Consider the following 27,786-nt stretch of genomic DNA (forward strand, 5'->3'; position numbering starts at 1 on the left):
TGGGAAGGTAGCCAGCAGACAGGCGATCTCTGTGCACGTGTGTGTGCGCACGTGTGTTCAATCACCTGGCGCCAGGGGGAGCCAGTGTGCGGCTGCTGGTTTAAGGCCCTGGACAAGAGGGGAATGAGGGTGCGGGTGAGGACAACCCGGACAGGGCCGTGGGGAGTCCCACCTCTGGGCGTTCTCTCGCGCCTCTGCCTGGACAGGCAGCTGTGACCACCTCCCACCACAACTGCAGTGCGTCCAGGGGAACAGCAGCTTCCAGGCCTGGGCGGGGCGGGGCGGGCGGCTCCCCACCAAGGCCGCAGCTGGAAGTGGCCCCCTGCTCCCTGCCCCCTGCCCCTGCCAGCTGGGAAGCACAAGGCGAGCAGCCCTGGGTACAGGAGGTTTATTTGTATGGTTTCCCTGAATGTGGTTCCGGCTGTGAACTGCAGGGGACGCCGCGCGGGCGTGGGGCGTGGCTCACTTCTTGCCCTTGCCCCTGCCCCTGCCCTTGGCCTTCTCCTTGTCCTTCCCTTTGGCCTTGCTGCGCTTCTTCTTCTTGGACCTGAGCATGGAGCGGACCAGGTAGCCCTTCCACACGGCCTGGATGAGCGTGGCCGCCCGCGCCATGCGCACCATCTCCTGCTCGGCCTCCATCCTCTTCTTGGAGTTGATCTCGCGCTCCGTGCGGATCTGCGCGAACTCCTCCACCAGCACGTCGTGCCTGCGCCGCAGCTCCTCCAGCTGGGCCTTCTCCTCTTTGTGGATGACCTCTAGGTCTTCATACTCCTCCTGGGCGAGGTTGGGGCGCGGTCTGCAGGGGCTCCACACACCCCGCCCCGCCCCGCCCCGTGGCACACGGCTCAGCAGTCTTGCACCATGGCCCCCGCAGCTCGGGTAGCAATCACTCAGACAGGCGGCATCCTGACTTGGGCTGCCTTCGCGCTAAACCCCAGCTCGGCCACGTGTCTGGGGACTCCCATCTTTTGCTCGCCGGGGCCCTTGCCAGGGTTAAGTGACCCGAAGGATGCCGTGTGCGGGACACGGTGCCGGGCACGCAGGAAATGGGAGCTGGGTCAGTTTCACAGATCCCCAGAGCAGAGGAACCAGCTAAGGTTCGGTTCCGGAGTTCCTCGTGTCCAGCCGCAGCCTGCCCTGCTGTAACTCACACGTTTTCTCCCAGCGTCCCCTCCCTTCCTTCCAGCAGCGTTTACCAAGCATCCCCCACAGGCGGCCCCGTGCAGGGGACACGGGTGGCTAGACTGCGTGCCTGCCCGCCGGGAGCCCAGTCTTGGCCATGGCCACCGACGTCAAACCAGAGCTGAGGGGAGGGCTGAGGGGGCCCCCCGTCTGTAGGCTACCCCTCCCTGAGCACTTCCTCCTGGCCGAATGCTGGCTGCAAACGACCACGGGCTCACTGAATCCCCACCACGGCCCCAAGACAGCACTGCCACTGTGGGCCAGGGGCAGAAAGGTTGGGTTCCTTGAGTAAGGCCACACGGCTGGCAGCAGACTAGGACCTGCCAACGATACTGGGGACTTTCTTTCCTTCATGCTGTCGCCGGCCGCTGGCCCATCTCAGGAGCTCAGTGGAATCTGAGCCGTGAATGGTGGTGCCGGGTGCTGGGAGCTGCCAGGAGTGGAGGAATATGGGATGTGGACACTAGAGGGAGCCAACACCAACCAGGCAGCAGCTCACATTGGCCGGCTCCCTCTGGTCTCTGTTCCTGGCTGGACAAACCGGAGGGCCAGGCAGGGCCTGGAAGGACCTTGCTGCAGGTCTCTCTGGGGAGGCCCAGAATGGGGCCCACACCAGGGCCATCCTAGGACCTCGCCCATCCCTGGAGGACCTGGGGAGGGGCCCAAGAACGGCAAATACCTGCTTTTCACTCATCTCTGTGTCATATTTCTGGATCCAGTTCTCGACTTCCGTCTCCACTTTATACTTTTTCTAAAAAAAAAAAAAAAATTCAAGTGATCACTGCTGAATAAAATGGTGTTAACTGTAACAGCACCGAGCACTCGTGACGCAGCAGGCCCCGTGCTGGGGCTGCCCCTGCCTTGCCCTCGGCTCTGCAAAGGAGGTTTCTTTTCTCCCTTCCAGATGAGCAAACGCAGGCTCCCACATGCTAACTCACTTCTTTTTTTAAATTGATTCACTGAAATGCAGAATTACAAAGAGAGAGAGAGAGATAGAGAGATCTTCCATCCACTGGTTCACTCCCCAAATGTCCACAACCGCTGAGGCCAGGCCAGGCCAAAGCCAGGAGTCAGGAACTCCATCCAGGTCTCCCACATGGGTGGCAGGGGCCCAAGCACTCAAGCCATCTGGTGCTGCTTTCCCAAGTGCATTAGCAGGGAGCCGGATTGGAAGTGGAGCAGCCAGGACTTGAACCAGTTCCCATAGGAGATGTTGGCATTGCCGGCCATGTCTTAACCCATTGTGCTACGAGGCCAGCCCCGCTAACTCACTTCTCAGATGACAGAGCTAATGGGTGGCAGAGCCTGGGGTTGAAGCCAGTAGTCTGGCTCTAGAATATTCAGGCAGAGGAAACAGCAGGTGGGAAAAGCTTGTGTTTAAAGACCAGAAACGGAGCCCAGTGGCTGGAATGGAGTGGCCAGGAGGGGAGTGGTCCCTGCTGAGGTCGGAGCGAGGGCTGTGTCACCGGGGGATGTCAGTGGAAGGTGGCTTTGGGGTTCTGTGGGAGGGGCAGGGGAGCCCCTGCAGGGGTTCAGATGCTCGGGGAGGCATGGTCTAATCTGGTTTCTGAATGATTGGCTCCCCTGTATACAGTGGACGGTTATGCAGCATGAAGAAGGAAGGGGACTGATGCTTGCGTGAACCCCAAGAACACGGTGCTTAGGGAGAGAAGCCAGCCACAGAAGGCTGCACAGTGCACAGTACATGGTTCCAGACAGCATGAGTTCAGAGGGGCTGCAGCAGGTGGTGGTTGCCAGGGTGTGGGGGAGGTGAGGGAGGAGGAGCTGCCTGGTGGGTGTAGAGTTCACCAGGAGGGGTTGGGTGCACGACGCGACACAGCGTCCTGAGAGCTGCAGAAACGGCGAAGCGGGTGCTAAGCGAGCATCTCCCCCCCCCGAACCAAACACCTCAGCCCCTAATCTGACAGAGCAAGAGTATTCCACTTGGGCACCATGAATGGGCTGGCTTCAGGAGGCCTGGGACGATGGCCCGAGTCCCTGGGCCCCTGCACCCGCTGGGGAGACCCAGAGGAAGCTCCTGGCTCCTGGCTTCAGAACAGCACAGCCCCGGCTGCTGTGGCCATTTTGGGGAGTGAACTGGTGGATAGAAGACCTCTCTGTCTTTCCCTCTGTCTGTAACTCTACCTCTCAAGTAAACAAATTAAAAAAAAAAAAAGGCCTGTGACTCCCCAAAAACTGTCCCCAGAGTACATACACGCAGCCACGCCTTCTCTCTAGGGCAGAGGCTCCCATCAGATGCCTCTAGCTGTGACACTAAAGAGACTGGGGACAAGTATTAAAAAGGGTATAGGGTGGCCTCTGAGGAAAGAGACAGAAGCTGATGCCGGGCCTGCCTGAAGTTTTGTTTTTGTTTTTGTTTTTAATAGATTTATTTATTTATTTGAAAGGCAGAGTTAGAGTGAGAGAGGTCTTCCATCTACTAGTTCACTCCCCAAATGGCTACAATGGACAGGGCTGTGCCGATCCGAAGCCAGGAGCCAGGAGCTTCCTGCGGGTCTCCCACGCGGGGGCAGGGCCCAAGCACTCGGCCGGCCGCCCGCCCTCCGCTGCTTCTCCTGGGCCACAGCAGGGAGCTGGATCGGAAGTGGAGCAGCCAGGACGCGAACCAGGGCCTGAGTCTTGGCACAGAAGATGGATGCAGATTGGGGAGGTGGCATTTATGCGACGCCTACTGTGTGCAGCTCCCCACCTGCCTACCCTGTCAATGCTCTCAGCAGCGGCTGCAATGGGATTCATCAGCGGGCGTGCGGCGAGCAGTCACGCCTCCACTCGTCGCCCCCATCCGGCACCAGAGCGCCTGTGGCCTGTGCGTGAGTCCTGCCTCTGCCGCCTGCTGATGCGCCCTGGGGAGCCACAGGTGGACCCTGCCCCCCCCCCCCCCCCCCCGCCGTGGCAGTGAACCAGCACAGGGGAGACCGCTCCCTCCCTCTCGCTTCCTGCCACTCTGCCTTTGAATACATTAAGGAAGAAGGAGAGCCTTTCAGGAAGACTGATTCTGTCACTGTCATTTCGAGCTGTGAACATGGAGGCCAGGAGGGAGCTACCTCGTTTACCGGAAGGTCACGGCTGCTCCACTGCCGTCACAGGGCCTCTGATGGGTGGGCGCCACCCTTCCTGCACCTTCCACCAGGCTGAGGACCACCACCCCCCCGCCCCACCTGCATGTGCAGAGCCAGGGTGGGACCAGGCCGCCTGCGCCCAGCCCCCTGGCCTGCGTGCTGGCCTTCCCTGGCCTGCGTGCTGGCCTCGCTGGCCCCCTCCTCCCCAGCCGCCCCCCGCCCCCCGCCCCCCAGGGCACCTTCCTCAGCGCCTGCTCCGCCTCGCGGTTCTCCATGACCAGGTTGTTGAACTGCGTGCGCAGCAGCAGGATGTCCTGCTGGATCTTGGCCAGCCTGGCCTGCGACGCCCGCGCGTCCGCCTTCTGCTGCTTCTCCGCTTCCTGCTTGGTGCGCGCCAGGTTGTTCTCCGAGAACTTGAGCACCTGGTGCAGGTGGTTTTTCAGTTCTTGGATCACGAAGTTCTCCTTCTCCACCTGGGCAGGGAGAAGCGAGGCTCTGTCTGTCCTGCAGCGTCACCCGCGAGCACCGGAGCACCTGCCTGATGACCTCACCGAGTCCCACCCCAACCCTGCAGCAGCGGACGGGAACAGCCTGAGCGCAGACAGAGACACGAGGCTCTGGGAAGCCCAAGTCTGTCTGAGGCCACGCCACTGGGCTGGGGGCGGAGCCACACGTGTCTGACCCAGAGCCCACGTTCCTGGCCAGTGCCTTCTGGTTCCTTGCACGTGGGAACCACGTGAGTCTGCCAGAGGGAGGCCGCAGGAGAGCTGTGGGACAGCCGTGGTCCTCCTGCCCAGGACACTGCAGGGAGGGGCCCTGCTGCAGACACACGGCACGTGGCACCGTACAGGAAGGTGTGAGAGACATGCACACTGCAGGGATCGCCACTGGGTTGTCCCTTAAGGACCAGGCCTGGCCTGTCCCCTGCCCTGTGTGGATTATAAAGCAGGAACGGGAGCACAGGCTGGGGCTGGGTTATATGTGCTCCAGGGGCTGGCGCTGTGGCTTAGCAGGTGCTGCATCCCACGTGGGTGCTGGTTCGAGTCCTGGCTGCTCCACTTCCAATCCAGCTCTCTGCTATGGCCTGGGAAAGCAGTAGAAGATGGCCCAAGTCCTTGGGCCCCTGAACCCATGTGGGAGACCCACAAGAAGCTCCTGGCTCCTGCCTTTGGACTAGCCAGCTCCAGCCATTGCAGCCATTTGGGGAGTAAACCAGCAGATGGAATCTCTCTCTCTCTCTCTCTCTGTCTGCGTCTCTCTAACTCTGCCTTTCAAATAAAATAAATAAATCTTTTTTTAAAAAAAATTTGTGCTCCCAAGTCTTCTCACAAGTCTGGTCTCCCTCTGAACCCAGTGGCACCGGGGTTGGCTCCTGCTGGCAGCCTTGGGCTGGGCCAGCTCACGGCAGGGCCCACGGGGTCACAGGATGGGAGCTCCCTGGGCACACACGACGGGCAGGGGAGGGGCCTGTCCCGTGGGTTTGGGTCTTCCAGCAGGCAGGGAGAGCACCTCTTGCCATGCGCCTGACCGCGGTCACCTCTGTGTTACACTGAGACATGTCCATCTGGGAACAGTGGAGTACGACCCCAGCTCAGTGCCACTTGGAGGCCCACGCTGCTCCACCACCAAATGGGAGCAGCGAAGCCCCCTGCAGCCCTGTCCCTGTCCCTAGATGGCGACCCCTCCAACCAGGCCCGGAGGCTGGCCTCGCTCTGCAAACACGCCCTCTTTGGTGCCAGGCTTACTGGGGACACAGTGGCAGGAACACAGAGACAAGGTGCCTGTCTGTCGGGGAGCCAAACCCAGTCGAGCCAAATCGCACAAGTGTGATCAGCGGATCCTGACGAATGCCTTAAAGCGGAGTCCGTGAGCGGCGCCTGACCTGCCGCACTCAGAGGCGGCCTTGGCGCTCTCCTCTCATGGTGGATGAATGGAAGCGCCTGTGGCAGTGACGGCTGGATCTGCCCTCCCCGGGGAGGCCGTGGACCAGAACCCTTTGCTGGGAACGTGGCCCCTGCCTCTCTGCTGGCAGTGCACTGAGGGCTGTGCGCAGAAGTACTGGATGCAACTTCCGGGAGCAGGACCCAGCCCTCTCCTCCTTTTCCCCTCCCCCTGGCTCGGCCAGCAAGGATGCTACAGGGAGCGCGAGAGCAGCCGTCTCAGCCCACAGCGTGGAGTCACACGGTGTGTCGGGGAGCAGAGAAGCCAGGCATGGAAGCAGCCCAGAGCCCCAGCAAATCCGCAGTCACTAGAGAGAAAGCCACGTCCCTTTGGACTGTGCAGTCCTTAGTCCGGGTACCCCTGTGACAGCAGCTCAATCCTTCCTCACTGCCACCTCACTGGGGTTCTATAAAGACCGAGAGGACACAGAGCCGGTGTGATGTAGTGTGTGACCGCAAGTGGTGGTTATTCTGGGGCTTGGGGCCATGCCTTCCTGTGTCTTCTTAAAAATTCTTCTATGGCTTGCACCTTGCTCTCAGGACCCAGACTCCTTGGTTCAGCCTCGGGGGCCCTGGGGATCTGTCTCCCTCTTGCCAGCCACCTCCACTCCTGCCTTCTGGCTCCCCGGCTCTCAAGGTTTGCGACCCAGCCACGCTGTTCCCTTCTCGGGCACACAGACTCCCTAGGACTTGGAGCAGGGGCCAGCCCCAGGCAGCCTCCGCACGTGAACATCGCTCACGGCTGCTTTCTTGCCATCACAGCGGGGCAGAGTCGAGTGGTTGTGACCGACGCTGTGTTCAGCCTGCCGCCCCTGGCCTGGGAGCTCTGCCCCACCGCACTTACTTGGCCCCCTCCTCTCCCTGGTGCCCTGACTTCCATGTTCCCCACCCTTGTTGTCTCAGTCCAGTTCTCTCGTGACACTCCCTCATGGCACCCTGTACTTACCCTTCACTGTACTTCTCAAAACTGTAATTAAATGAGCCCTTTCAGTACCTGTCTTCTCGGCTGTGAACTCCACAAGGCTGCAACTCTATGGGCTTAATTAAAGGACACGCCACGAGTATGTGCCCAAAACAATCTTTGTGGAGCAAACGAATGGGAAAAAGCCATTTAAATCACGGAGGGAAAACCCAGCTGTGGAAAGATCAGGGCCACCGGGCGTGGCTCCCTCTGTGCCGCGCCCGGTTCTGGGGACAATACCTCTGCCTTCCTCCTCTTCATCCCCACGGCCAGCTCGTTTTCTAGAATGTCGATCATCTCCTGGTTCCTCCTGTTGCGCCGGCTGACATCCTGTATGAACTGGGCTTTCTCCCTGGCTTCCATGGGGCTAGTGAGCAACTTCTCAAACAGGAAGCCGCGCAGTTCGATGAGGCTGTCGATGAAGCTCTGGGCCTCTGCACTTCGGCCCTGTGTCTGTGTCTGCAGGAAGCTGGAGGCCTGGGGGTTGCTGAGCAGCAGCCGCAGGCTGTCCTTGGTCGAGTCTCGGACCTGCTGCATCAGAGGCAGGAGGCTGGCCTTCTGCAGCCCCAGGGAGAGGCGGCGGTCCCGGAGCCACGCCTCCTCCTCCATCTCTTCCTCCTCCTGCAGCTGCCTCTCCCGCTCCTGCAGGCGATGGGTGGTCTCCAGCAGGAGCTCACAGAGGTCTTGGTGCTGTCGTATTGCTGTCATGATGCCCTCGCCCAGCATCCCCTCCATGGCCTCCGGGTTGGACGCCACGTACGAGAGCAGGGTCACCAGCTCCACCTTGAAGATGGTCTCATCCAGGACGGACATGATCCTCTTGGCCTCGATGGTCGTGAGTTTGGACTTGGAGGGGACCAGGGGTTTGGGCGGGTTGGCTGGCTTTTGGGCTGGCTGTGACCTTAGTGGTATTCTGTTGATGTCAGGGCCGTGGTAGAGAGGCTCCACGGTGAGGACCTCTGAAGCCATTTCTGCGAGCGGCCGTCTTTGTCCTCAGCGATGGAGACTTTGCAGGCTCCTGCTGTCCCAGGCGACCCTGCAAAGGAGGGAGTGGGTGTCACAGCTGCACTGACATCTGTGGCCAGGGTGGCTGCTGCAGCCACAGCTGCTGACAGTGGGAGCTCATCTTGGTGCTCTGTTCCTGGTGCACAGAGCCTTGGGCCACAACGTTTCCAGCTCTGTGACAGTGTCAGCAGGGCCACCCTAAGGATTTCAATACACCGTTCGCTCTGGTCGCAGGAGAGTTGAGAGGTCAGCTGGGGGGAAGTGGAGCCGTGAGGATGAGTGGTGAGCCTGGTGGCCGGAGTCACCCCAGACAAGGTCAAACCATAGCCATCAACACCCAGGGGAGTTAGAACCACTGCTGGAAACGCAGCCCAAAGCAGGGAGCGGAGAAGAAACACTGGTCTCTCCCTTCCGCCCACCCTCCAGACTAACACCCGTGCCTGTTGGCTAGTGGGAGACCAACCGGCCAAGGCAGCCTGCAGGGGTCAGCAGCCCATGACACAGAGCAGGCTGCGGAGAGAGCGTGTGGAGGCCCCAGACCAGCACAGGTCACTCTTAAAAACTAGGGGTATGGGGGTGAACAATGACTTCAAAATGCAGTTTTAAAAAAAGTGGCTCCGTGAATGTAGTGTCATTTCCTGGGTACGCCCACCCCCAAAAAGATTTTGAAGCATCAAGAGGACTTGGTGCGTGGAAGACGTTCTTGACTTCAGGCGACTGGGAGAGATCTTGGAGGAGAAGAGAACGTTGGCAGAAAGTCTGTAGTTAACAGAATGGTGCCAAAGTTAATTTCAGTTCTGACAAATCCTGGTTATTTACAATGTTAACATCAGCGGGAACTGAGTGAAGGGCATACGGGAATTCTCTATACTATCTTTGCAACTTTTCTAGAAACTTACATTTCTTACAAAACAAAACCTTTTCAGGGTGGGCACTTGCCGACAAGACGCTGGCTGGGACGTGTGCACACCACCTGGGAGTGTCTGGGTTTGACTTCCAGCTCAGTTTCTTTTTTTTTTTTTCTTTTTCTTTTTTTTGACAGGCAGAGTGGACAGTGAGAGAGAGAGATAGAGAGAAAGGTCTTCCTTTTTGCTGTTGGTTCACCCTCCAATGGCTGCCGCGGTAGGCGCGCTGCGGCCGGTGCACTGCACTGATCCGATGGCAGGAGCCAGGTGCTTCTCCTGGTCTCCCATGGGGTGCAGGGCCCAAGCACTTGGGCCATCCTCCACTGCACTCCCTGGCCACAGCAGAGAGCTGGCCTGGAAGAGGGCAACCGGGATAGGATCGGTGCCCCGACCGGGACTAGAACCCGGTGTGCCAGCGCCACAAGGCGGAGGATTAGCCTACTGAGCCAGGGCGCCGGCCTCTGGCTCAGTTTCTAATTCCCGCTTCCTGCTAATGCAGACCCCGGGAGGCAGCAGATGACAGCCCAAGGACATGTGTTCCTGCCACCCACCTGGAAGACCCAGATGGAGTTCCAGGCTCTCCTGGTTTTGGCTTGGCTGTTATGGTCATTTGGGGAGTAAACCAGCAGATGGAAGGCCGATCTCTCTCTCTCTCTCTCTCTCTCTCTCTCTCTCTCTCTCTCTCTCTCTCTCTCTCTCTCTCCCCCTGACAGCCAGGACTCCCTTGGCTGTGGTCCTTTCTGAGGTCCACCCTGCAAGCTTTGCCTTTACCATTCTACTTAGCCAGCATCAGTTTCCATTACTTGCAACCAAGGAACCCGAGCTGACAACGCGTCACAGGCATCCTACAAGCCACGACCAGAGGGCGTCCGGGGAGAGGTGGTGATGGAGGCACCAAGGTCCCGGGAGAAGGCAGGGAGAGCTGAAGCTGGGAAAGCTACATTCACCGAACGAGAGTAAGAGAGGGAGCCCAACACACGGGAAACGACGGAGAACAAACTGGAAAGGCTGGCCAGGTCAGCGGCGAAGGGTGCCCAGTCCCTGATGGGGCAAATGGACGCCAACTCGGAAGCCTCTCGGGCAGCTGGGACTGAGGTTGGAGGCCATCATTTCACACCTCCCTGCCCGCTCCCCAGTCAGGTTCCTGACTTCCTCCGAAGTCTTCGCTGAAAATAGTTCCAGGGCCAGCCGCGGAGCAGCCTCGACCTCTCCGAGGATGAAAAATCCTTGCCCCCTGGCCGTGCAAGGATGTGAACAAAGTATTTAATGAACGCCCCTCTCCCCGGTGTCCCCCAAAGCTCGCAGGCATAAATCAAGATGCCCGAATACTGCAGAGGCTGCGGCTGGAAATGCAACGCCGTATGAAACGCTTCCAATTTGCTTTCAGCCAAATTACCTCTTTTGCTTTAAAGGGCAAACTTGTTTTCTTAGATTATGATGACGCCCGTCAGCTCCTGACAGCTCATTTGGGTGAACAAGAAAAAGCCGGTGGAACGAGGATGGCGGGGGGGGGGGGATACGCCTGACTCTGATGGCCAAAACCACGGGAGAATCTTTTCCTCCAATTCTAATATGATCACTTCATGTCCCTTTTAATGCCACCAGCCTTAATATTTAAATCATTTCCAACTTAAGCCTCTCCTTTTACAATCCCTGCCCTGAGAGTGAAGTGGGATGGTTAATGGATGGGGAACTTTAATTAGATCTTCCCTTTATTTGTCATTAATTTTGCTGATGAACTTTATAAATGGAAATATATCTTTATCATGCAAATTACACCTTGTCTTCATTCAAATAGGCTTGTTCGATATTTTATTACTTTCCACTCTCAGAACATTTTAAAAAAAGGCTTGAGCTAAATTATATATATTTTTTCCCTTGGAGAGAAAAAGAAGAAAATCCAACACAAAGACTGTACAAATTCAACGCTGGGTGTGGAGAAGTCAGATAAACAAGTGTGGGGTACGGATCTCATTTTAAGGAATGCCGTTGACATTCTTTGTATTAATTGTTTGAGAGACAGAGAAAGAGCTCCCACTCACTGGTTCTCTCCCCAAATGCCGATGTCAGCCCAGTCCAGGCCAGGCTGAAGCCAGGAGCCAGGACTCAGCCTAGGTCATCCACGTGGGCAGTAGGAGCCCGGTCACTTAGCCAACACTGCTGCCTCCCGGGATCTGTGTTAGCAGGAAACTGGAGTCAGGGTCGAAAGCTGGGAACCGAACCCGTTCCCAGCCGGTGCCATCTCAGGCTTAGCTGAGTCCTGGGGAGGTGTTCTGTGCGGGCGTGTTCTCAGTGCTTCCTAGGCATGCATCCCTTTACCCTCACAGCCCCGGGGGAAGGTGCTGATATTACCCCCAGTCTACAGGAGAGGCAGAGAGAGAGAGAGAGAGAGAGAGAGAGAGAGAGATCAGATGATTCTAGTTTACAGCCAGCAAATGACAGCTCTGGGATCCCAGCCCCAGCAGTCTCAGGAGCTGCACCCAGAACCCTCACTCTACCCAGTCTCAGTTTGAAGACTGACTGCCATGGTGAACATAAAATGAATTTTTGTTTGTCTGGTTTCAATACATCCCATCAAGAAGAGACCTGGGGAAGAGACTTGTTCAAGACTCAGTGCCTATAGCATTCAACCTACTTGACAGCTACAAAGGTGACTATGAGTTCATACCTGTTACAGGTGTATGTGCACATTCGCGAGTGCATATGTAGATGCATAACAACAGTGAGTATGTGTCTGCGTATGGATGTCACAGCTATATACACACCCCCCACCTGTGCATGCGTGTGCATGCCTCTGGGAATGCTGGGAGAGAACCAGGAACTCCGGAACATTGCTGGCACCGTGATGGGGCAAGGCTTGCCGCCAGCCTTGGTGGCTCGGAGTGGACGAGGCTCAGGGGCAGGAGAGAGCTTGCCAGAACCTGCGGAGGCTCTAAGGTAGTGCAGCAACTGGGCACTGCCCTGGTTTAACGCTGAGTGGGAAGATGGGACAAGGAGACCTTTAAAAATAATACCAACGAATCAGCAAGCTCTTAGAGGAAATTGCAGGGGTAATTCTTCATGATCTCGGGCATGGAAATGGGATCTTAGGTATGACACCAAAAGTATGAGCAATAAAAGAAAAAAATAAGCTGGACTTCAAAATTGGAAACTTTTCTGCATTAAAGGACATTATTGAGAAAGCTAAACGATGGGGCCGGCACTGGTGCAGTGGGTTAAGCCACCACACGGAACATGGGCACCCATGTTAGAGCACTGGTTCAAGTCCCACTGCTCTGCTCCTGATCCAGCTTCCTGCTCATGCTCCTGGGAAGGCAGCAGAAGGCGGCCCAAGTGCTTGGGCCTCTGCCACCCATGTGGGAGATTAGGATTGTGTTCCTGGATCTTGGCTTGTTCCTGGCTCCTGGCTTGAGCCTGGCCCACACCTACAGCCATTTGTGGAGCCAACCAAAGGATGAAAGATCTCTCCCTCTTGTGCACACGTGCGCACATGCTCTCTTTTCTCTCTTTCTCTTTCTCTCTGCGTCACTTAACTTTTCAAATAAAATACATAAATAAAACCTTTAAAAAGCACAGAGAACCTATGGAACAGCAGAAAATATTTGTACATCAAATATTTTTTCCCTCTCAAATATATGATAAGGTCATGATACCCAAGATATGTAAAGAACTCCTAAAATTAAACAACAAAGACAAACAACTCAATTAAAGAGCAAACAAAAAACTTGAATAGACATAGATCTGAAGAAGATATACAAATGGCCAATAGGCAACATGAAAAGATGCTCAGCACCAAGGGTCATCAGGGGAATGCAAGATCGGAAGCACAGGGAGATACCACTTAATAAGACACCACTCAATGGTTGTAAATTTAAAAAAAGGAAAATAAGTACTGATGAAGACCTGCTGAAACTCCCTCATATATTACTGGTGGAAGGTAAATGGGTACAGTTGCTAGGGAAAACAGTTTGGTGGTCCCTCAAAAAACTATGCATACAATTAGCACAAGACCCAGCAGTTCCACACCCAGGTATACACCCGATAGAATCAGAATTGAACAGAGTCGCACTCCAGTAGCACTGAAGCACAAGTCCCAGTGACCAGAGGGGACACATAAGCCAAGTGTCCATCCACAGATGGACAAACACAAGGTGTATTCATGTTCACAGAGTGGAATATTCATCAACCTTAGAAAGGAATAGCGATAGATGTTACAACGTGGATGAACCTCAAAAACATTAGGCTGAGTGAAACCAGTCAAACCCAAAGGGACAACCACTGTAGGATTCCACTTATACAAAGTATCTAGAAGAAGCAAACCCACAGAGGAAGTGGATGGGAGGGCTGCCAGGAGCCTGGGGAAGGAAGGATTAAGAGTTACTGCTTAACAGATACAGAGTTTCTGTAGCGGGTGATGAAAAAATCTTGGAAATAAATAGTTGTGATGGTTGCACAACATCAGCGCATAATTAATGCTACTGAATTGCACTCTATTATATATTTTACCATAGCAATTTTTTTTGTAAAGAAAATTTAAAAAGGGGGCAGACTTTAGCATAGCAGGTAAGATGCTCTTGGGACAGTGACATCATATCAGAGTGCCTGGTCTAAGTCCTGGGTCTGCTTCCAATGCAGCTTCCTGCTAACCCACACCCTGGGAGGCAGCAAGTAGTTGGATCCCTGCCACTAATGTGGGAGACGTGGACTGAGTTTCTAACTCTAGCTTAAACTTCTCCTATATGCAATAAATCTTTCTAAATTTGCAGCAACAGAAAAAAAAATATTGGGGACCCTCTCTGGTTGTGATACCTTCCATAGAAGATTTATTATTTGTATTTTAGCCCCTGTGCCACTAGAGGGAGTGCGGTTATCTTTCATCACTCTCCAGTCTGATAGGTAGGTAGCATCTGCTGGATTTTACAGGCCAAGAGAGGAAAGTTCTGCAAGGTTTTAAAATGACCCTGCTATGGGAGGACGCTTTCTGACAGTGTCTTCCAGCCCCTGCGTTCTTCTTGCAATGGGACGCTGCCACCCCGCCCTCCAGAGGTGAAAGCTATTTTTCCCCTCCCTTGAACCTCAGAAGACTCCATGACCTGTTTTAGCCAACAGCACGTTACAGAAGTAAAGCTGTGAAACTTCTGGGCAAAAAGATGTATTTAGGGATTGGTGGTGTGGCGTGGGTGGGGGTGGGGGGTTATTGCCGTTCGAGTCCCAGCTGCTCCACTTCCGATCCAGCTCTCTGCTATGGCCTGGGAAAACAGTGGAAGACGGCCCAAGTCCTTGGGCCCCTGCACCTGTGTGGGAGACCTGGAAGAAGCTCCTAGTTCCTGGCTTAGGATTGGCCCAGCACCAGCCATTGTGGCCAATTGGGGAGTGAACCAGCAGATGGAAGACCTCCCTCTCTCTCTCTCTCTCTGCCTCTGCCCATAACTCTGCCTTTCAAAAAAGATTTATTTACTTTGAAAAAAAGAGTTATACAAAGAGAGAGTGCATGTGCCAGAGAGCTTCCATCTGTGGGTTCACTCCCCAGATGGCTGTAACAGCTAGGATCGGGCCAGTCTGAAGTCAGGAGCTTCATCTTGGTCTCCCACATGGTGGCAGGCACCCAAACACTTGGGCCATCTTCTGCTTTTCCCAGGCCATTAGCAGTGAATGGGGTAGAAGTGAAACAACTGGCATTCGAGCTGGCACCTGTATGGGAATCCAGCACTGTAGGTAGCAGCGTTACCTGCTAAGCCACAATGCTCGCTCCAAGGCTGTGGGACTTTTTTTTTTTTTTTAAGATTTATTTATTTATTTGAAAGGCAGAATTACAGAAAGGTAGAGGCAGAGAGAGAGAGAGGTCTTCCATTCGCTGGTTCACTCCCCAGATGGCTGCAACAGCCAGAGCTGTGCTGATCTGAAGCCAGGAGCCAGGAGCTTCTTCTGGGTCTCCCACGTGGGTGCAGGGGTCCAAGAGCCTGGACCATCTTCTACTGGCTCCCCAGGCCACAGCAGAGAGCTGGATCAGAAGGGAAGCAGCTGGGATTAGAACCAGCGCCCATATGTGATGCAGGCATTGCAGGCGGAGGCTCAGCCCACTACGCCACGGCACTGGCCCCGGCTGTGGGACTTTTAAGGCCAGACTTGCAGATGTCTGCAGCTTCCTTGCATCTTCACTGCTTGTGTTGCTCCCTCTGGAACCGGACTCCATGGACGACGCCCACGGCCTGCAGGGGAGAGGCTCCCTCTGGAACCGGACTCCATGGACGACGCCCACGGCCTGCAGGGGAGAGTCCCAGAGCAGCCGCATGGAGAGAACGGCCACGTGGAGGAGGCTGAGGAAGCGGACCTGAGAGGAAAGCCTTCCTGGGCCTCTCAGACACCAGGCGAACACAGCTGAGGGGTCCAGCTAATGCTCCCGGGAACAGAAGAACCACCTGGCCAAAACTTTGCCCAAATTCCTGATCTACGGAACGGATGGAGCCCTAAGCAAACTGTGTGGAGCCACTGTATTTTGCAGCTGTTTGGTATGTACAATAGGTACCGAAGCCACATGCCTATAGGGTAGGCAGGGCCAGAACCAAGCCGATTCCACCTCACTGGAGTTGACCTTTTGTCCTGCTGCCGTGCAGAGAGCACACAGGGTCGCGCTCCCTTGGACACAACCCAGGACCACGTAGGGTTTATAATGGTGGAACTGTCACCCCATTCCTTTCTCCTCACTTAAAAAAAATAGCTTCTCAAAATGCAAGTGAGTGATAATGACTAAATTACTTTAGGAAAAGCCTGAATCACCTCTCGTTATTCTGATGAGTCAGCCATTCATATATTTTGGAACGTATTATTAACCAAGTGCCAAGACACACCTCCACTGCGAGGCCACAGCACATGTATTCCTAGATCATTCAACTCTTCCCTTGTGATCTCTAGCCACACTGGGGAGTTCTGCCTTCCTAGCACATTTCTCTGTCTTCCCGTGATTTGTTGGCTCTCAGATTGGACTGAGAGAACTAAGAAGGAAGGGTCGGTTGGCAGTAGCACAGTAAAGGTGAGCTTTCATGTATGATGGAGCTCGTGGTTTGCATTTGGTTTTGTTTTAAGATTGATTTATTTATTTGAAAGGCAGAGTTACAGAGAGGCAGAGGCAGAGAGAGAGAGAGGTCTTCCATCTGCTGGTTCACTCTCCAGATGGCTGCAACAGCCAGAGATAGGCCAGGCCAAAGTCAGGAGACAAGTGCAGGGGCCCAAGCACTTGGGCCATCTTCCACTATGTTCCCAGGGGCATTGGCAGGGAGCTGGATCAGAAGTGGAGCAGTTGGAGCCCACTGCAGGCAGCAGCTTACCCTGCTGCACCATAGCACCGGCCCCAGGGCTCGTGGTTTCTGGTTGGAATTTCTACCCAAATGAAACATTTGCAATTCCTGCACAGTTGCAGATTGCATGAAATCATGTTGCAGACTCAGAATTTGCACAGCTGATTTTACACATAATTCTTCATGTTCAGCCATATTTCTTTCTTTTTTTAAAAGATGTGTTTATTTATTTGAAAGGCAAAGAGAAAGAGAGATTAAAGAGGAGAGAGATCTTCCATCTGCTAGTTCACTCCCTAAATGGCTACAATGGCCGAGGCTGGCCCAGGCCAAAGTTAGGAGCCTGGAATTCTGTCTGCGTCTTGAACGTGGGTGTCAGCCCTGTTTCTGAGAGGTGCAGCCTCCACCCACTGCCAGTTTTCAGGCCCCACTGCCACTACCTCTTCCTCACTCACAGGTGTCTGCGGTGGGTGAGGGAGTCCTGGCTGCTCAGTTGGATTCTGTTTCCCCGTGTTGAGCAAATGGGCAGAGGTTTCCCTTTGAAGCAGCAGAAATTTTCTTTTTAGCCTCGGGAAGATTCTTTAATCCTGCAATCCACATGCCTAGCTTTTTTTTTTTTAATAATTTTTATTTATTTGAAAGGCAGAAAGAGAGAGAGAGAGAGATGCGGCCGATGTGGCACAGCGAGTTAAGCCACTGCCTCTGACACTGGCATCGCATGTGGGCACCAGTTCAAGTCCTGGCTGCTCCATTTGCAATCCAGTTCTCTGCTATGGCCTGGGAAAGCAGCAGAGGATGGTCTAAGTGCTTGGGCCCCTGCATCCACATGGGAGACCCAGATGAAGCTCCTGGCTCCTGGCTTTGGCCTGGCCCAGCCCTGGCCCATTACGGCTCTCTGGGGAGTGAACCAGTGGATGGAATATATCTCTGTCTCTGTAACTCTGCCTTTTTTTTTTTTTTTCTTTTTGACAGGCAGAGTGGACAGTGAGAGAGAGAGAGAGAGAGAGAGAAAGGTCTTCCTTTACCATTGGTTCACCCCCCAATAGCCGCTGCGGCCGGCATGCTGCAGCCGGCACACCGCACTGATCCGAAGCCAGGAGCCAGGTGCTTCTCCTGGTCTCCCATGCGGGTGCAGGGCCCAAGCACTTGGGCCATCCTCCACTGCCTTCCCTGGCCACAGCAGAGAGCTGGCCTGGAAGAGGGGCAACCGGGATAGAATCCGGCGCCCCGACCGGACTAGAACCCGGTGTGCCGGCACCGCAAGGTGGAGGATTAGCCTATTGAGCTGCTGCGCTGGCCATAACTCTGCCTTTCAAGTGAATAAAATAAATTTCTTTTTTTAAAAAAGAGAGAGAATGAGAAAGAGTCAGATGGACAGAACTCTTATCTGCTGGTTCACTCCCCAAATGCCCACAAAAGCCAGGGATTGGCCAGGCCAAAGCCATGAACTGGGAACTCCATCCAGTCTCCCACATGCAGGTGCAGGGACCCAAGTACTTCGGCCATCACCTGCTGCCTCCCAGAGTGTACACTAGCAGGAAGCTGGGATGGAGAGAAAGCCAGAACTGAAAAAGGCACTCGGATATGGGATGAGGGTGTCCTAAGTGATGGCGTAGCTACTGTGTCAAATAAATCACCAACTAAATGGAGAGGGCGAACTCAGCTTACCAACAGGCCTGCTTCCTCACAGGAGCTGCTGGCACAGTAGGAGAATGGCGGCTTAAGATAATTTTTAAAAAAATTAGAAGAGAGAGAGAGGCAGAGGGAGAGGGAGAGATCCTCTCTCCCACCCACTGGTTCACTCTCCAAACGCCAACTGCCTACAAAGCTGAGGCTGGAGCAAGGCTGGGTGGAGGCCAAAGCCAAGAGCTGGGAATGCAACAGAGGTCTCCCACGTGGACCGAGGAGGCCAGTTCCCTGAGCCGCCGCGACCACCTCCCAGGGTCTGCCTTCGCAGGATGCTGGAGTCAGGAGCGGGAGTGGGGGGCTAACCCGGGCCCTCTGATGTGGGATGTGGGCATTTTAACCACCAGGCTAGATGCCCAGTCCAGGAGAATGGTATTTCACAGTAACAAAACATCGCGTCTCCTGAGTTAGAACTAGACGATACTGCCACGCTTTAATAGAGAAAACTGCACCAACGTTTGGCCTAGTGCTTTCCCCCACCCCTGTGAGAAGTGCTTGGATTTTTAGAATAAATCTCATGAGGCTGTTTCGTTTTCAGAGCTGTGTGGGGCTTCTTGCCCCCCGCCCCCACTTTTGCGCTATTCCCCGTGCTCCCTTGTGCTCTCTGGGAACCCAGGCTCTGGTTTGCAAAGGTTTCTGGGAAGGGGGGGGCTACAGCAGTGAGTGCAGAGGTGCTGTAGACAGCTTCTGCCTGTGGCTGCGGTGGTGGCTCCGTGGCCACGGCCCCGTGTGATTGGCTGCTTTGGAGATGGGAGAACGGTTGAGGTCGGGAGGGAATGTGCTCCTGTGGACACACTTCTCGGTTGCTGGCTGCGATGAGAAACCTTCCCCAGGCCGCTGGTGCAGCTGCAGCCCCAGGCCGGCTAACCTGACCTATGGGCCTTCATTTCCTCATCTCTGAAGTGGACATGGGGGGCCGGCATTCGGTGCAGCGGTTAGGGCACCACGTGGGGCGCCCGTTTCCCGTATCCCAGGGCCTGGCCTGAGCCCAGCCTCCATTTCCTGCTCCGGCTTCTGCTGCTGTGCACCCCGGGGGGCAGCAGACGGCTCAAGGGCCTGGGTCGCTGCCACTCGCGTGGGAGACTTGGGCTGCGTTCCTGGCTCCCAGCTCTGGCTGTTGTGGGAATTTGGGGAGTGAACGAGGGGGTGGATTCTCTCTCTCTCTCCGTGTGTGTGTGTGTGTGTGTCTGCCTTTCAAATAGATAAAACAAATAAATAAAAAATTACGAAAGAGAACCATGAGCCTTGCTTGGGAAGGCGAGGGAAGGGGAAGCAGAGGGTGGTTGACAGGCACAGGGGCACAGGTGCACAGGTGCACGGGCGTGCAGTCAGAGAGGAGCGATGGCCTCCAGTGTCCTGCAGCGCAGGAAGGTGACTGTGGTCGGCAGCAGTCCGCTGTATATTGCAGAATAGCTGGCAGAAAGGACCTCGAATGTTCCCAACACAAATGACACATGTCCAAGGAACGGATATGTCAATCACTCTGCTCTGAACATTACATGTTGTACACATGTCTCTCTTTTTTACTCTTTCAAATAAATAAATAAATCTTTGAAAAAAGAAAGATAATCAATATTTTAAAAAATGGCATGACCACTTTGCTGGACAGTTTGACAGTTTCTTAAAAAACTGAACATCCTCTTCCCACAGGATCCAGCAAACATGAAGCCGTGTCCACACAAAAGCCTGCACACGGATCTTACCGCAGCTGAGCTAATCATCACCAACATACGGAGGCAGCCACGGGGGCCGTCAGTGAGTGGATACACCACGGCACCACCCGACAGTGGGGTCCTGGTTGCCACTGAGACAGGAGCGAGGCAGCCAGGGACACGCACAGCATGTCAGGACCTGAATACACGGCCCGCCGCCGAAGGCAGCTCTGCGGAGGCAGGAAAAGGATCAGGGGTCGCCAGGGGTTAGGGAGGTAGGGAGGGATGAACTGGAAAAGCAGTTTTTGGGTCAGTGGAGACGCTGGGTATGGGACCGTCACGGTGGCGAGTTGGCATTAGACATCGTCCAAACCCTTACAATGTACTGCACAACAGGTGAACGCGCAGGCGGCCCCGCGACTCTGGGTGATGCCGCCAGCCAGGCAGGTTCATCAGCCACCACACATGGGCGCTGTGAGGGCGATGCTGATGGTGTGCGAGCGTGTGTGTGTGTGTGTGTGTGTGTGTGCGGCAGGGATGGGCTTGGGAAGTCTCTGCACCTCATCTCCAGGTTCTGTGAGGCTAAAACTGCTCCAACAAGTAAAATCTCAGGGTTGTGACCCTTTAGTGAGTGGTGAAATAAATTAAAAATGGTGTCAGGAAGTATCAGATACACTGCACGCAGAATTCTTTTGTCATTAAACATGGGTGCTGGGTTGAGCAGAAAAATGCACCTCTTTGGCTTGTGAGAAGAGAAGCCACCCCGCTTCTCAAAGTCCTCATGGCAATGGCATTTGATTGGCCACGGGACGTAACCTGCAGCCATAATTGGGATGCTGAGGGCAGAAGAGACACTTTTCCCTGACTTCCTGCATTTAAAACATTCTTGAGTTTTAATCACTTTTACTTCCAGTTCCACTAACTAGGACCTGAAGGGGAAGAGTAGGGACGTGCGTGTGTGTGTGTGTGTGTGTATCTGGGTGTGTCTATGCGTGCAGCTGTGTGTGCATCAGTGTCTGTATATCTCTGTCCATCCATGTCCATCTGTGTGTATGTCTGTGTCCACATGTGTGTCTGTGTCTCCGTGTGCACGTGTGTGTGTGATCAGCCTTTGCCTGAAGTTTCTCAACTTCTGCCCTACTGACTTGCCAGTGGATAACTCTGTGATGGGGCGTGCTGGGCGTCACAGAATTGGCAGCGCCCAAGGCGCCCACTTGCTTGGTGCTGGCAGCATTCGTCAGCTGTGAGCAGCCGCAGGGACCCTAGCAAACGTCCTGGGGTGTTGGGGTGGGGGAAGACTGCCCCAGCTTGAGACCCACTGCTCCAGAAGCGAGGGCCTTGCTCATCTGTGGAACTCCTGGCCCCCTCACCCTCAAGCCCTGCGCTCTATCTACATTCAGAGGCAGGCTTGTCCAGGCCCAGCACGGCCCCGCCCAGGGAGCTGGTATCTCCGCCACCCCAAGTCACCGTCAGTTACAGCCTCAAGATCAGCTTCCCCAGCTGGGTGCTAGCAGTCCAGGGCGCATGACTGTGCCCCGCTTGGGGCTCCTGGGATAACTCCGGCCAAGTCCCTTATCTCTCTGGCGATGGGGGATACGCCTGTCCTAGCCCACATCAAAAGGGGAAAAGGGGCTGGGCAGAGGTGGGATGACTTCACAGTTGGGAAAGCCCTTGGAGAGTTCAAAGCCGTCTTCAAAGGGGAGTGGTTATCACTACGTGTTGACACATCGGGCGGGTGCAGCGGCCTCCCTGCCCTGGGCACAAAGGGCTGCCCCTGGGAGTTCGGCAGTGGAGCAGGGGGAGGACGCAGCCCTTTAATTTACTTTTTCCTCACCTCTAATTTTTCAGTGGGACCGAACGTGACCCCCAGGCTAACCCCATGGTCTGAGTAGGTCTGGAATACGTTTCCGAGGGAAGGCCCTGCCCGGAGCCAGAGCCCGGTCTGGGATGCTCCGGGCAGCCAGTCCAGCCTGGAGGCCATGAGCACAGCCGCAGTGCCTGCTGCCCTGGATCACGGGCTGGCGGGTGTGCAGCCCAGGGAAGGGCACGGCGAGCCCGATGCCCACCGTGTACCGTCTACGTTCAGACGAGACGGAACGGAACGGCGACCGCAGCACCGCAGCACGCACCCGCTCGCTCCCTTGACTGTGTCTCATTTCCGCCATGTGGCCTTTTGACCTGGCCAGGCCTGGCTGGGATTTCCCCGTCCTCTTGAGCACCTCGTGGGTGGGCTCACAAATAAAGCAGGCCCCCTAATGTGACCGACTTAGAACATTTAGCCATCATAGTTCCCCTCACTGCTCAGGAGAGGGAAGTGACAGGTCCCAGAGGGGTTTGAAGCAGTGACATGGGTACAGCTTTGTAGCTTGGGAGAGAGTGTGTGTGGGGTGGGGGAGGGGAGCATGGCAGGTGCATGGCAAAGGGACCCGGCGTAGCTTGTCACGGTGGTCCATGGAGATGAGGGTGGCCTCACTGGGGACAAGGCAGTGGCCAGACAGAGATGCGCAGGGTGGGGAAAGTCTGTGGGATGAGGGAGAGGACAGAGTTTAGGCGGAGGCCTACTTTGGTGGTGTGGGTGCCGGTGAAATGGTGTGGAGGGGGGAACAGGAGTAGGGGCTGAGCGAGGAGAAGCCGCCTGTCTCAGAGTCTGCCGCTCACAGCCCCTGAGCTGTGGCCGCTCTGGCTTCGACTGACGGCCCTGGCTCCAGGACCTCCACACTTGATGTTCCTTTGGCCAGAGACCGATCCCCAGGCCCAGAGTGGGAACTTCTCACTCCTTAGGTCTCGGCTCAATGGCAGTTCCTCCGCAGCCGAGGACAGAGAGCGCACGCCAAGCCCTGCAAACTCTCTGTCCCTTCCTTGCGTCATATTTATGGCGCACACCTGTTGAGGGCTAATCTACCTATTGCAAGGGAACAGCGCAGGCTTACACATCCCTATGCCACATCCCTACGAATCAGCGTTAGAACATTGCCCTCACTCCCCCAATTCCCATGAACTAATTTGCAATGTCTGGTGCCACCCACACTTCATTTATCTGGCTATTCCATATAAGTGAAGTCATACGGTATGGAATCTTTTGTGGCTTTTTGCTTAGCACAATGGTTTTGAACCAGGGGTGATTTTACATTCCAGGGGGTGTCTGGCAATAATCTAGAGGTACGTTTGATTTCCACACCTTGGAGAGGGTACTGCTGGTATCCAGGGGGTAGGGGCCAGAGACACTGCTAAGCATGCTACAGTTTGCAAGACAGCGCCTCAAGAGAGACAATTATCTGTCCCAAATGTCAGTAGAGCTGAGACTGAGAAACCCTGAAGAGCACACAGTGTTTGAGGTTCACCCACACTGTAGCCCGTTTTCAGTATTTGATTGCTTAAGAGCATCGTATGGGACGTCCACAGTTTGTCTTTCCATTTGTCTCTTGATGGACACTTGGGGTTGATTCCAGTGGAGGCCGTGCTGAGTAACGGGGTTAGGAATATTCATGTGGACGTATGTTCTCATTTTCCAGGGTGTGTTCCTCCGCTCTGCCCCCGACTATGGCTACCTACTAATGCATACAGGTGACGGCCTGAGTGGCTGGGCCCCTGCCACCCCTGTGCGAGAACCGGGCTGAGATCCTAGCCCCTGGCTCCAGCCTGGCACAGTCCCAGCTCTTTCAGGCATTTGGAAAGTGAACCAGCACACGGGAGATCTCTCACTCTCTTTGCATCTCAAATACATAAAACAAATTCATTTTTAAAACTGCACAACTGTATTTCCAATTGGTTGCACCGTTTCTGTTCCCAGCCACAGTGTAGGAGACCCTCTAACCTTGTTGGGCACGTCCACACAGCCTCTGGGGGCCGGGGAGGCACGAGCGGCTTGGGCCTCTGGTCTCTACCACAGCCCGGTGTAGCCTCTGGTCAAGCAGGTGTAGGAGCTTGGCGAGGACTCCGTGGGCATCTCACTTCCCAGGATTCCAAGCGGCCTGTTGTTTGCCCCTGAACAGGACCGCGACCCTGCACCTGAGGGCTGCTGGCCTTCCTGTGCGCGTCACTAAGAACGCCGAGCTGGCCACCCACACTCCAGATCCAGTGAGCCCCTCAAGCAGTGACAGAGAGGCCCCTGTCCCCCAACCGGAACTCAGCTGACAGAGCCGGGGTGGGGAATCCGACAACCCCACTTGCAGCAGGTTTTGTGAAAAATACTAGGAATCTTTGGTTGATTTCCAGAGTGCTGAAATAGCACCTGACAGTTTGTCCAGTGTTACAGGTTTTTTTTTTTTTTTTTTTTTTTAATTGTGGTAAAACAGGGGGCCACCCTTGTGGCACAGCAGGGTAAGCTGCCACCTGTGATGCCTGCATCCCATATCCGAGTGCCAGTTCAAGTCCTGGCAACCCCAAATTCCAGGGCAGCTCCCTGCTCATGTGATTGGGAGAGCAGCGGAAGATGACCTGAGTGCTGGGGCCTCTGCCGCCCACATGGGAGACCCAGATGGAGTTCCAGGCTCCTGGCTTCAGCCTGGCCCTCCTCCAGCTGATGAGGCCGTTTGGAAAGTGAACCAGCTGATGGAAGATCTTTTCCCTGTTTCCTCCCCTCTCTCTGTAACTCTGCCTTTCAAATAAATAAAAGCAAATCTTGATATAAAATTGTGACAAAATAAACATAAATGTTATCTCTTTTTTTTTTCCATTGTATTTGAAAAGAGAGAGAGAGAGAGAATGAGAGAGAGATTCCTTCCATCTCCTAGTTCACTCCCCATGCCCACACTGAACACAGCTGGGCCAGGCTGAAGCCAGGAGCCCAGAACTCCACCCAGGTCTCCCAGGTGGGTGTCAGGAACCCAAACACTGGCGCCGTCACCTGCTGCCTCCTGGGATGTGCACTAGCAGGGAGCTGGAATGAGAGCAGAGGGGCAGGAACCAGGCGTCCTGACAAGGGACGCAGGCGACGCCAGGGCTTCTCCCCCACTGCTCCAAACCCTGCCCTTTATTTTAGTAACTGTGAAGGCCGTTACACCCCCACTCACGCTCCTCCATCCCCAGAACTGTCTTCACCCCAGACTGTAACTCTGCCTGTGCCGCACTGACCCCCTCTCCTGCCCACCCCTCTCCTGCCCACCCCCTCTCCTGCCGACCCCTCTCCTGCCCACCCCTCTCCTGCCCACCCCTGTCCTGCCCACCCCTGTCCTGTCCACCCCTCTCCTGCCCACCGCTCTCCTGCCCACCCCTCTCCTGCCCACCCCTCTCCTGCCCACCCCTCTCCTGCCGACCCCTCTCCTGCCCACCCCTCTCCTGCCCACCCCTCTCCTGCCCACCCCTCTCCTGCCCACCCCTGTCCTGCCCACCCCTCTCCTGTCCACCCCTCTCCTGCCCACCCCTCTCCTGCCAACCGCTCTCCTGCCCACCCCTCTCCTGCCCACCCCTCTCCTGCCCACCCCTCTCCTGCCCACCCCTCTCCTGCCCACCCCTGTCCTGCCCACCCCTCTCCTGCCCACCGCTCTCCTGTCCACCCCTCTCCTGCCCACCCCTCTCCTGCCCACCCCTCTCCTGCCCACCGCTCTCCTGCCCACCCCTGTCCTGTCCACCCCTCTCCTGCCCACCCCCTCTCCTGCCCACCCCTCTCCTGCCCACCCCTCTCCTGCCCACCCCTCTCCTGTCCACCCCTCTCCTGCCCAGCTCTCTCCTGCCCACCCCTCTCCTGCCCACCCCTCTCCTGCCCACCGCTCTCCTGCCCACCGCTCTCCTGCCCACCCCTCTCCTGCCCACCCCCTCTCCTGTCCACCCCTCTCCTGCCCACCGCTCTCCTGCCCACCGCTCTCCTGCCCACCCCTCTCCTGCCCACCCCCTCTCCTGTCCACCCCTCTCCTGCCCACCCCTCTCCTGCCCACCGCTCTCCTGCCCACCCCCTCTCCTGCCCACCCCTCTCCTGTCCACCCCCTCTCCTGCCCACCCCTCTCCTGTCCACCCCTCTCCTGCCCACCCCCTCTCCTGCCCACCGCTCTCCTGCCCACCCCCTCTCCTGCCCACCCCTCTCCTGCCCACCGCTCTCCTGCCCACCGCTCTCCTGCCCACCGCTCTCCTGCCCACCCCCTCTCCTGCCCACCCCTCTCCTGTCCACCCCCTCTCCTGCCCACCCCTCTCCTGCCCACCGCTCTCCTGCCCACCCCTCTCCTGCCCACCCCTCTCCTGTCCACCCCCTCTCCTGCCCACCCCTCTCCTGCCCACCCCCTCTCCTGCCCACCCCTCTCCTGCCCACCCCTCTCCTGTCCACCCCTCTCCTGCCCACCCCTCTCCTGTCCACCCCTCTCCTGCCCACCCCTCTCCTGCCCACCCCCTCTCCTGCCCACCCCTCTCCTGCCCACCGCTCTCCTGCCCACCCCCTCTCCTGCCCACCCCTCTCCTGCCCACATTCCTGGCGGGCACCACTCTCTGCCTCTGTGCATTCCACACTGCACCTAACACGCACGCTTCTGTGCCTGGCTTATCTCTCGCAGCACAACGTCTTCAAGGTTCACCCGTGCTGTAGAATGTTCCAGAACTTCGTTCCTCGGCATGGCTGAATACTATTCCAAGGCACACACAGATCTCATTTGGCTTGCCTACTGGTCCGTCGATGGAATACAACAGCTTTCAGGGAGAGCGCCTGCCCCCACCCCACCCCACCTTCTGGAAGCCCCCTGGGGTGTAATTTCACACTCGCCAGTGGATTATTTCTCCCGTGACTGTCTCCCATCCTAGGCCGCCCGCTCCCAGCGGGCAGGAGTGCCGGTCATTGTGCTGATCCCGCTGACCGCAGCTCCACGGCAGGCACTTGGTTAATGCTTGTTGAATTCATAAATACTTAAGGAAACAGAAATCCTGGGAGCCACGTTAAGTGGGAAAAGTCAAGGCTGGGTGTATTTTAGAAAAAAAAAAATAATAATACTCGCTGAGCACCTGCTGTGCTGCCCAGCCGGGGCCAGCCCGGTCACTGAGCGCTTGCTCCGCTTGGCACACAGCTAACCCCCGCGGCTCCACGCTGGCCGGAGTGCACAGCCAGCCCCCGCTCTGGGACGGAGATGCGAGTCAAACTCCGGAGCGGGTGCGGACCCAGACGACCCCAGAGGCCCCGGGCTGCTGGGCGGAGCCGCGCCCACCCCCAGCGCCGGGTCTGACCGGGGGAAGCCAGCTGAGACCGGGCGCCGACGGGGTCCCCCGTTTCGTGTGGGAGTGGGGCCACGAAGCGGGCAGAGCCGGGGACACCGACCGGGCTGCCCTGTGGCCCCCGCGGCGGTGGAAAGCGAGGTCCAGCCCGAGGCCCGGAGCCGGGGCGGCGAGGCGACGGGGCTCCTTACTCCTCAGGGAGCTGCAGGGGCGCGGACTAGCCCCTAACCCACTTTCCTCGGCGTCCCAGACCTCAGGGCGGGCCCCGGTTACTCACCGGTGCCGAGGGGTTCCACCTCTCTCTGCAGTTACGGCGGCGGTACCCGCGTTGCTAGGTTACCCGTCAGTCTCAGGGGGCGGGCCTCGGCGTCTGACTGACTTTGCTTTTTACCATTCAATTTCTTGTTTTGGTCCGTGAGCCCCACCTCTTGAGGTCTGACCAATCAGGAGCAACGCCTCGCTGCTGTTCCACCAATTGAAAGACCTGGGACTTCCTCTGGGTTGGGCTGAGTGAAGAAAGCGGGGCGGGTGGGAAAGGGCGGAGCTTCTTAGTCCCGCCCCTTTTTAAGGAGGCGGGCAGACAGTCTTGCTTGGGCAGCGAACGAGAACTGAGGAAGGACGTGACGCCTGGCCAATCAGAACTCAGCATGGCAGCCCAGGTAGCCAGTAGGCGGCAGCGGAGGAGGAATGGGGCGGGGCCGGCGGGGTTGAAGGGACGGTAGGCGGTGGAAGGGAGAGCTGGCGCAGCTGCCGTGGTGGCAGCGGCTGAAGTGGCGGCAGCTGCGGCCCCTGCAAGAGCTCCGGGCTCGGCGCTTTGGCGGCGGCGCCGGCAGGCTGGGCTGCACGGTGCGGACCCCGGTGCGCGGTCCGGGTTGCTGGGGCGGCGCGTGTAAGAATTCCAGGGATGCAAGGGCTTGGCCGAGGGAGAGGGCAGGGGTCGAGGGTCAGAGGGCGC

General features: G+C 56.4%; 2 protein-coding genes across 6 annotated transcripts in view; one reads left to right on the plus strand and one right to left on the minus strand.

The window, feature by feature from the left end:
* Positions 1-407: 407 nt before the first annotated feature.
* IQCD (IQ motif containing D) lies at positions 408-27,160 on the minus strand. Of its 2 annotated transcripts, XM_062182672.1 has the most exons (5): positions 27,109-27,160; positions 7,404-8,199; positions 4,502-4,735; positions 1,862-1,933; positions 408-774 (listed from the first exon to the last, which is right to left on the minus strand). In XM_062182672.1, exons 2-5 carry the CDS (start codon positions 8,130-8,132, stop codon positions 463-465), a joined length of 1,347 nt encoding a protein of 448 aa, XP_062038656.1. In that variant the 5' UTR covers positions 8,133-8,199; positions 27,109-27,160; the 3' UTR covers positions 408-462. The 2 variants fall into 2 exon arrangements, with proteins under 2 accessions (XP_062038656.1, XP_062038657.1); XM_062182673.1 differs by lacking the exon at positions 27,109-27,160 and having other exon boundaries at positions 7,404-8,513.
* A 419-nt stretch (positions 27,161-27,579) lies between these two features.
* TPCN1 (two pore segment channel 1) overlaps positions 27,580-27,786 on the plus strand; it is a 58,967-nt gene continuing 58,760 nt past the window's right edge. The window contains exon 1 of one of the 4 annotated variants that reach the window (XM_062182509.1): positions 27,580-27,677. The gene's annotated coding sequence lies outside the window, so the exon portion shown is untranslated. Of the gene's footprint in view, positions 27,721-27,786 lie in introns of all 4 variants that reach the window. The other 3 variants (XM_062182508.1, XM_062182510.1, XM_062182507.1) reach the window with 3 other exon arrangements.

Source organism: Lepus europaeus, chromosome 23 (genome assembly GCF_033115175.1).
Source record: "Lepus europaeus isolate LE1 chromosome 23, mLepTim1.pri, whole genome shotgun sequence".
Taxonomy (NCBI): Eukaryota; Metazoa; Chordata; class Mammalia; order Lagomorpha; family Leporidae; genus Lepus; species Lepus europaeus.